This window comes from Clarias gariepinus, chromosome 14 (genome assembly GCF_024256425.1).
Source record: "Clarias gariepinus isolate MV-2021 ecotype Netherlands chromosome 14, CGAR_prim_01v2, whole genome shotgun sequence".
Lineage (NCBI taxonomy): Eukaryota > Metazoa > Chordata > Actinopteri > Siluriformes > Clariidae > Clarias > Clarias gariepinus.
In genome coordinates, this window is record NC_071113.1 from 3,972,574 (window position 1) to 3,982,563 (window position 9,990).

The 9,990-nt window shown below is 40.9% G+C and overlaps 1 protein-coding gene across 2 annotated transcripts; it reads right to left on the reverse strand.

Moving 5' to 3' along the window:
• Positions 1–307: 307 nt before the first annotated feature.
• ghdc (GH3 domain containing) lies at positions 308–9,519 on the reverse strand. Of its 2 annotated transcripts, none has more exons than XM_053511497.1 (10): positions 9,228–9,519; positions 7,940–8,209; positions 6,728–7,107; positions 6,099–6,218; positions 5,524–5,821; positions 4,193–4,385; positions 3,862–3,933; positions 3,579–3,712; positions 2,225–2,313; positions 308–1,429 (listed from the first exon to the last, which is right to left on the reverse strand). In XM_053511497.1, the coding sequence occupies exons 1-10, from the start codon at positions 9,295–9,297 to the stop codon at positions 1,208–1,210; spliced, it is 1,848 nt and encodes a 615-aa protein (XP_053367472.1). In that variant the 5' UTR covers positions 9,298–9,519; the 3' UTR covers positions 308–1,207. The 2 variants fall into 2 exon arrangements, with proteins under 2 accessions (XP_053367472.1, XP_053367471.1); XM_053511496.1 differs by having other exon boundaries at positions 309–1,429; positions 7,928–8,209.
• Positions 9,520–9,990: the final 471 nt, after the last annotated feature.

Consider the following 9,990-nt stretch of genomic DNA (forward strand, 5'->3'; position numbering starts at 1 on the left):
CTGTGATAATGTGATGTAATGAAGTGGAGTAACTGTACCCTCACTGATGTTGATTGTATTCCTCTCGCTCACGTTTGCTGATCCATTCTTTATTTCTCTTTCCTTATTTGCTTTATTCATTGTTTGTTTAGAATTTTTGTATTCCTTTAATTCATCCATTCATTATCTCTATCTTCATCTGGTTATATTTCCTTTTATATAATTATAATATTATATAAAATTTTTACTTTCAAATTAATAATGAAAAAAATACTAAAAGGAATTTTTCTTATTATTAATTTACCTTTTTCACTTCTTTTTTTTCATCGCATCACTACTTTTTTCATTATTATAGATCCTTTCTGTCAGTTTAGCATTCTTATCTCATTCTCTCTCCATTATTTTCTGCACTTTGCAAAAGAACAAATCCCGGTAGTTATTTTTTCACAAAACACAAAAAAATATGATCTGTTGTACTTGTGAACTGCGTTAGAGAGAGATGCTGCAGCACCATCTGTAGGAGGAACAAGTCAAAATACACAGACACTAACGACCAAAATACACCTTTAGCCAAATGTGTGCATTTCCTGAATATTTTATAGACACCTGGGGGAGACGCGTCAGCGATGTCTGCTGTAATAAAGAGAGAGAGAGAGAGAGAGAGAGGAGGGGAGAGACTACAGTATATATACATTTTAAAAGCTGGGCTAAAATACCTTTTTTTTAATGCTGCTGGAAATCAGAATCGGAGAAAGCTTTCACTAGCGCGGTTATGTTTGTCTCATGTTAAATTGTTTAGATTTACAGCTTCACTACGTAGCTAACGATCACATCAGTGAAGTAAGTTTTCAATCATTTATCAGACTTAGCTGGCTAGCTAGATTGCTACGCCTCGTTTAGACTGTTTCAGTGAACCGTTCACACTCATCTAAAGTCCAGGTCAAGTCACGAGATTCCTTGGTCGCTTTCTTGCTCTGGAGTTTCCCGTAACAGACACGATTAGCTAGCTAACGTTCTTCAGCTTACAAATAGCCTTATTCACATTAAACCTCCTCCTGCTGGCTTTCGCTGATTCATCAGTCGACATCACTGTAAGCGTCACAAGCACAATTTACACAGAAAGCATTGCGGCGCTGTTTTTGTTTTGCTTTTACAATGGAAACGTTGTCAGTCAGTCAGTCCAGTGTCTGAAGAAACCATGCGACTGTTTCCGAGTGTGTACTCGCCATCAGGAAACCGTTTTCCTCAGCAGGAAGTCGGCATAGTCTTTCCTGCGGATGACGCGCTGCATCTGAAACGTGTTGGTGGAGGCGTGGCAGAAGGAAATCATGTGACTCCTCAACTCACGGAACGCCCCTTCACTAACCAGCTGCACTCTCATTGGTCCAATGCTGCCTTTGATCCGGAACGACTTGTAGAGGGCGCAGTCAGCCTGCAGACACATGTCCAACTGTGTGCATGCGTGTGTGTGTGTGTGTGTGTGAGAGAGAGATTTTCTTTTATTTTTAAAACACAACGACATATCCAGATACAAAATACCAAATGAGAAAACACAACAACAATTTACTCAATTCTTATTGCTGATTAGATAAGACATCTGTCACTCAAGACATACAAGAAGTACTATCAAGTGAAGTCAGAATAATTTTTAAAGCACATTTAACACAACTTAGTTGAACAAAGTGCTGTGTAATCCTAAAATACTGAAATGAAACCTTCAAATGAAATGAAAATACATCCAAATGTCCGTGTGGCTGCAGTACTTCATATATACATACTATATTTTGAGTGACAGACGTCTCGTCCAATCAGCGGTAAGAATCAACAAGCCAAAAAAGGTAGGTGTGGTTTGCGAATGAATTCTTGCGAACGGTTCTTACCGCTGATTGGACGAGACATCTGCCACTAAAGATCAGCAATAAGAATTTCATTCGCAAACCACAGATAGGCATGTTGAAGTCTTGCACTTCTCGTCCACTGTACGAAACACATGTTGTGAGATGATAATCAACAGCATCGGTGGTGTGATAAAGCAGAATCACTTTTAACTGTTACTTGATTAACATCCTATAACAGCACGCCCCCAAGTGTTTTATTGTGCACACAGTGTTGCACATTGTCTGACCCTTTTCGTCATCCACAAGCCTTTATACAATCAGAGCTTCCCGTTTATAAACTCTCTCCGTCTCTAGAGACCAGGTTGTTTGAATAACTGATGAATCTACAGCATCATGTTTAATCTGACCTTATATCGCTGTTCCTCCGTGAGGTTCCTGACACCTCGCAGCTCCAGGAACACTTGGTAATGAGGCTGAGCTCCTCCGGATGAGTCTCCTACAACACCATAAACACAATCCCTGAATGCCACCAAGTAAAATTACGTATTCATCCTCTCCGAAATCTAGCTACTGAAAGCAAAACATCGATTTTATAGAGCTTCGATACCACTGAGTATTGAAAAACACCAAATTTTGATACCTAAGCAGTGTCGTCTCACCAGAGACTGGGCGTGTGTGTATGCTGTATTTTGACCATAGTGTGTGTCACATAGACGGTGTAAAAATGTCTAAGAGGTCTAAAGTGTGGCTCCATTTTATTATCCGTAATGAATTTATCAGTGTGTGATGCGATATGATGTCGCGCACTGAAAAATCAACAAATTTAATGAAACACCTGAATGTCTGTGGAACACATTTAAGAGCAGGAAGTTAGTTAATGTTCAATTGCATTAACAAAAAAACAACAACAAAAAAAAACAATATAGCCATCCAACAAATTGTATTGTGCATAAACAAACTAAAACAGCTAAAACAGGTAATCACACGCGCTCATTTTTCAGCAAACAGTGAACAGAACAGTTTAGTTTGTAACAAAAGAAAGTGAAAGTGAGTGTCCTAATAAGTCATTATCATGTGGAGGCTGATGTGAGCCGCCAATTCATTAGATTTATATTACTGCTAATATTCCGTAAGTGCTCTCTCTCTGTCTCTCTGTCTCTCTCCATCTCATCAGACTGGTCAGAGATAAAGCGAGTCACATAAGACAGAGTCCTCCGCTGATGTCCTTGTTTAAATGAATAAAAATGAACATGCACTAAATCGATTTTGGGGACTGTAAACTTATTCAGAAATAAAACATCTTTAGCTATGAAGGTGAAGTCTTTCAGTTTAGTGTATGTGATTCTTTTTTATGTTGTAAAACTTTCAATGGAAAAAATGCCTGAAGGTATCTCAGGGACGTTTCAGGAAGCTGAAGCATAAAATTCAAAGCAGAAGAAGTTTAACCAGGCTGTTTTTATGATAAAAACGACTTCAAGTGTGTAAACATGAGGAACTGAAAAATAAGAGTTTAGACAAACTGTAAAACCTTTTTTTCCTGTTGTAAAGTTGGACATTTTGACATGGGCGTTTATAGGGACTGACTCGTTTTGAAGCCAGTAGGTGGACAATCGAGGATCTCTGGGTTTTGGTACTTCTGGGTTTTTTTTTCTTTTAGAACTGTAGGCTGTGCTTTGGATCAGACATTTTGGACCTTTGTGGCTGATGATGCAACTGAATGTATAGCTACCACGTTAGCATCATTTGAAAAGAGATCATTACCCAGAATTCCACTCTCAGCACAGCAGTAATCCACCAGTTTAGCACCAGGCCACTGAGTCACCGCTTTCCTCAGCGCAGCTAAAAACAGGGCCTCGTTTACTTTTTCACCTCGAGTGTTTAGCGTCTGGCTGGGTCTGCAACACACACACACACACACACACAGGGGCTAAAATGCTTTATTAATAGTTCCCCTAGGTTAGTGGACATGTCTTCATCTTCGCATCAGCCTCATCACATCATGAACCACTAACCGATAGAGGAACGAAGATCTTTATACACACACCTGTAGAGAAACTCCACCACTGGACACTGGTTGTGAAACCCGACCACTTTCACCACGTCTCCCAGGCGATATCTACAGGGGGATTACACACTGTGAGTCACACTGTTAGAGGAAACTAATCAACCTCAGGGTGGGGAAGAGGCAGTGTTGTTACAACCCAAAGTGTATTCATTAAATTCCTTTGTTTTAAATCTAGCTTTTCTATTTTTCATTGTTTGCTTTTATACCCCCTTTTTGTTTTTATACAGCACACACACACGCACACACACACGCACACACACACTTTAAAGCTGACTACAGATCAAAATATATTATCTTATAGCTGTAGTACCTGAAGAGTCCTGAAGCATTGGTGATGATCAGCTCGTAGTTTTTCCCCTCCTCCACCTCGTCCATTAGCAGTGTGTCGAGTGTGTGTTGTGTGTCCAAATGCTCCTCTGGGAGAAACTCGAAGAACATGGAACAAGGACAGAGCAGGTAATGTCTGCTGTCCTGGAGTGGCCACAAGTTCACTCCAATCAGACCTGAGACACAGACCAAAGTGTGAGCATCATGGACATTGATTCATCACACACTCACCACTACACCACACTCCACTGTATCACTCCACACCACACCACATTCCACTGTATCACTCCACATTCCACTGTATCACTCCATACTACACCACACTCCACTGTATCACTCCACACCACACTCCACTGTATCACTCCATACTACACCACACTCCACTGTATCACTCCACACCACACTCCACTGTATCACTCCATACTACACCACACTCAACTGTATCACTCCACTCCACTGTATCACTCCACACCACACCACATTCCACTGTATCACACCACATTCCACTGTATCACTCCATACTACACCACACTCCACTGTATCACTCCACACCACACCACACTCCACTGTATCACTCCACACCACACTCCACTGTATCACTCCATACTACACCACACTCCACTGTATCACTCCACACCACACTCCACTGTATCACTCCATACTACACCACACTCAACTGTATCACTCCACTCCACTGTATCACTAAACACTACACCACTCCACTGTATCACTCCACTCCACTGTATCACTCCACCCCACTGTATCACTCCACTCCACTGTATCACTAAACACTACATCACTTAACTGTATCACTCCATACTACACTCCACTGCATTACTTCACTCCACTGTATCACTCCACACCACACTCCACTTTATCACTCCATACTACACCACACTCCACCGTATCACTCCATACTACACCACACTCCACTGTATTACTCCACCACACTCCACTGTATCACTCCATACTATACCACACTCCACGGTTTCACTCCACTCCACTGTATTACTCCACTCCACTGTATCACTGAACACTACATCACTCCACTGTATCACTCCACATTCCACTGTATCACGCCACACCACACTCCACTGTATAAACTACACTCCATAATGCAACACACTCCATCACTCCCTACTACATACTGTATCACTCCATATTAAAACGCTACCCTGTATTACAGCATACTTCAACACACTCCACTGCATAACACCATACTCCACTGTATCTCTGCATATTACACCATACATCTCTGCATCGCTCCATACTACACCATCTTCTACTATGTCACTTTGCAATCCAGTATTCTACCTTCAGAACCAGAGTAGAGTGAAGAATAGAAGGGCACGCCCTTGCAGTAGTGCTGCCTGAGATTCTCTGCATAAATCTGATGTGGCCCCGAGTCGATGGTGTGAATGAGATGTAAACGAGGCCACAGTCTTGTAGCAATGCCTTCAAAGCCCTCGGTGATGGCCGTCCTGAGCTCTGCTGCCCTAACAGGATCCGGCTTCATTTTCCTCTCCAGCTCCGACCTCAGCCGAGCATCCAGAGGAAGCCTGGAGCTGATCCGACCTGATTCCACATCAGCAACCAGCTCCTTCCAATGCTCCTGCACCACAACGGAAAAACATATTATTTTAATATCACCATTAATTTCTTAGAAAAGGTTAAAATGGTAACATGTTTTAGCTACTGTAATTTTAACACATTATCAGTTACTTCAATTGATAAATAAGTTATGGTGTTGGGTTATGGTTAGTGTCAATGAATTTAACAATGTGTTTTCTAGGTTGTCTGATTTAGTAGTTATTATATTACTGGTGTGTAAGCATGTGAATAAGGTATTAGGTTGTGTGTTAGATAAACAATAAAGGTTAAATATTAACCTCCAGGAGTCTGAAGGCGTCGTAGACTGCGCAGGAGAACCTGGACTCCAAGATGCCGACATGACGATCTCTGAGGTTGAAGAGCAGGTGAAGGTACAGAGCATCGCGCTCATTCTGCACCTGAATCAACAAGTAAATGCATATTATACTGTATATATAGAATAGACACTAGAGACTACCGTTCAAAAGTTTGGGGTCACTTGCAAATTTCTTTGTTTTTGTTTAGTGATTTATTTTCTACATTCTACAACAATACTGGGGATTTCAAAACTATAAAACAAAACACCATAATGAAACTGGCTCTCATGAAGACCATCCCAGGAGGGCGAGACCAAAACCTACCTCTGCCTCAGACGAGAAGTTCATTTAGAGTTATCAGCCTGAAAAATGACCAATTAACAACCAGCACCTCAGATTAGAGGCGTTATGAAGTCTTTACTGAGCAGAAGTAGCAGAAACATCTCACCATTAACTGTTCAAAGGAGATTAATGCATTTTTTGGACGCCTTCAGCATTCCTTTACAATGTAGAAATAAATAAATATCAGGAACCATCATGGAGTTAGAAAGTGACCCCAAACTTTTAAACGGTAGTGCATGTACAGTACATAGTAAACCAATTTACTGTACCTGTAAGACGGCTGCGGGACTCATGCAGAGCTGGTGTGTATGTTTAGCAGAAAACTGTGACTCCACGATTCGAAGTCCAGCCTCAGAGTAACGTTCAGGCGATGGGTAAACCAGTCTTAAAGTCGTCTGGAGAACACTCGTTGCACCGGGGAAAGATTTCTCCATGGCATCTACACACACTGACATGCCCCGTACATAGTCACTGTTGGTTTCTTTGGTGTTTAGGAGCATCTTGCCGCATCCTGAGGACCCCGAGGTCATCGTTAGTTTGGGTGTCTCCATGACAACAATCTTTTCCTCGCCGGAGGCAACTTGGCGTATTAGCTCCTCATAATGAGCGTATGTGGTGACGGGGTGGCGCTTTAGAAAATCAGTGACGTCTGGGGAGGAAGATTAAAGACTCTCAGTGAAACATTACGGGAAACATAGAGTTCTACAAGTTAAGTATTTACCCGTACCAAGTAAGGTATTTCCTACGGTTAGTTTAAGCATTATGACAGAATGAAGCATGGTGGTGGAAGCGTTTTTTACCCCTTACCATTGAATTTACATTTAGGCATTTGGCAGACGCCCCTTTGCAGAGGGACTTATATTTTTCTCATTATACATCTCAGCAGTTTAGAGCTAAATGCCTTGCTGAAGGGCCCAAGAAGGACAACTAGGTGATCGTTAGATTTAAACCTGAGACCTTCCGAACCGTAGTTCGGATTTTGTGTAGATTCCATTCAGTGTGTGCGTCTGAGTATCAGTTTGTAACACTACAAAATGTTAAAATTTCAAGAGAGGGTGAACAGTTTGAAATGTTTTATCCTATTAGTTATATATTTTGTATGTTAATAACTGATACAGTATATAATCAAACTGAGAAAGCTGCAGAAAAATCTCAGAGGCTGTATCACTACATCATTAATTTTATGTTTTTAGATTCCTCTAAATAGAAGAAAAGTGGCAGATGTTTAAATCTAGTGAATGCTATTAAATGGTATTAAAATGAAATGATGTGTGAACCAATCACAATTCATGACAATCTAGTGCTGGTGTAATGAGACTGAAAATCTCTGGAAGTAAATAAAAAAGTGTGCGCGCGTAGACTGCAAGTAGGATTTTACAGTATGAACTACAGAGACACTATTCTGCTGTCTAACTTTTACCTGAAGAAGCAAAATTACTAGTGTGTGTGTGTGTGTGTGTATGTGAGACCTGTGACAGAACTGAATTGATGCTCAAGTCCGTAGCGTGTATTTTTTGCATCTCTCAGTCGTCTGAGCAGCGTCTCCTCTTGCACTCTCCGTACGCTCAGTGTTTCTCTCTCCAGCACGTCTCTCTGCCGTCTCCCTGCTCGGATCACACGTCTAACGGACAGGTAGTGACGTGTGATGCTGAACACACTGCGTCCGTTTCCCCTCGCACACTCGCCACAGAGAGCAGCAGCTACGCTCAGAGCTACGGCGCAGAGAGCCGGGAACACACCGTGCGCCGTTCCTGTGCCAACAAACAAACGTACTGTTACAGAGCACCGACACTGGAGACTCCTTCCTTTAGTGTTGAAAAAGGTCTCCTTGCAAAATTTCAGTTTATGCAGTGAAGCCCTTACAGTGACGTCTATTTGTACCCCTAAAACTTTTCCACATTTTTTCACGTTACAACCACAAACATAAATGTATTTTATTGGGATTGGAAATGGAAGGAAAATTATAAATGGTTCCACGTGGTTTGTCGTGAAATGCAAACATGACTTCTTATGGCTTTCTTTCAACAATGGCTTTATTCTTGCCACTCTTCCACAGAGCCCTGTCAGTTAAGGTGGACGTCCATGTCTTGGTAGGTTTGCAGTTGTGCCGTACTCCTTCCATTTTCGGATTTACCAGTGCTCTTAACAATTTTGCATTCTAGAATAATACAATTTTTCAAGTTTGTCCTTTCATGTGAAATCTAAATCAGCCAATTATCATCTGAATGTCAAGTGAGATCATCAAAAGATTTGAATTCCAAAAAGTTACAGACATGCCCATAAAAGGATATGAGATTGTTTTTTCACCCAGGTCAGACACTTTCAGGTATCAGAGTAAAGGGGGCTGTATACACCATCCACCCTTAGATTTTTATTGGTACATTTAAAAAAAAGATTTATTGTTTTCCTTAATCTTTAGAATTATGTAACCTTTGTGTTGGTTTATCACATAAAATATCGATGAAAGACATTTATGTTTGTGGTTGTAACGTGACAAAATGTGGAAAAGGTCAAGCAGTATGAATACTTTAGAAACGATTATGTAGGTAACCCAGGAAACCTTATTATAAACCTGGACTAATGTCAGGTCTGATAATTATTATATCTGATTAATTAACACGAGCTGACCAATCAAGGTCCAGAAACCTGTGGGCGTGGCTAGACGTGATGACCTAATGCTTACCAACGTTCAGCTGAGTGTTTCTGTGTCTTTGAGTGATGTAATCCAGTCTGGACATGGATTCAAATTATACTGTTATTTCCACTTACCTACTGCTAGCGCCGCCACGAGGCCACAGCCGAGAACAGCGCCCCAGGCAGCGCGCGACACATACACCATGTCTGTAAAGTGACTTTAAACGCAATTATATAATATCTTCTTTTAATTTCTCGTAAAAAGTTTATTCACGTGAAAAAAAAAAAAGTAGCCAGTTAAGATCCGCTCTTCCTTATTTACATAAACTTCCGGATTGACGTACTGACGTGATGACGTCATCGCGTAGACGTTAGTTTGCTCTTTGCGTATCATATTCACAGCAACTTTTATATTTAAAACCTTTGTTTTTTTTACCGCCTTGGTGAATTCTATCTATAATATTGGATTTTTATCAGGGTTTCCATTGAGTAGGATTACAAAGTGAAAGTGTGCGAAATTTCCAGCGCGCATGCGCAATGCGTCAGCAACGTCAACCGACGTATATAAGACTATAGATACTGTATGTTTGATATTATAGTAACAATTTATATAGGTGGAGTGCAAAAGTTTGCACACCCTCACAGCAAAATTATGAGACCAGTAAGAAAGTTGGTGTCAGTTTGGTTTCAAGGATCCGACATTTATCCTGAGTGATAAACTGTGATAGGAAACCCCTGCAGTGATGTTTCTGTACATGATGTAAACATGGACCATGTCTTTCAACTTTCCTGCCATGTGTCAGATTTTTGTTGTTTTCCAGCCTAAATCATTCGTTTGCTTCTGTTATTGCAGAATGCTTTGTTGGCAACTCTACACGGCGATATCAAAAGGTTTTGA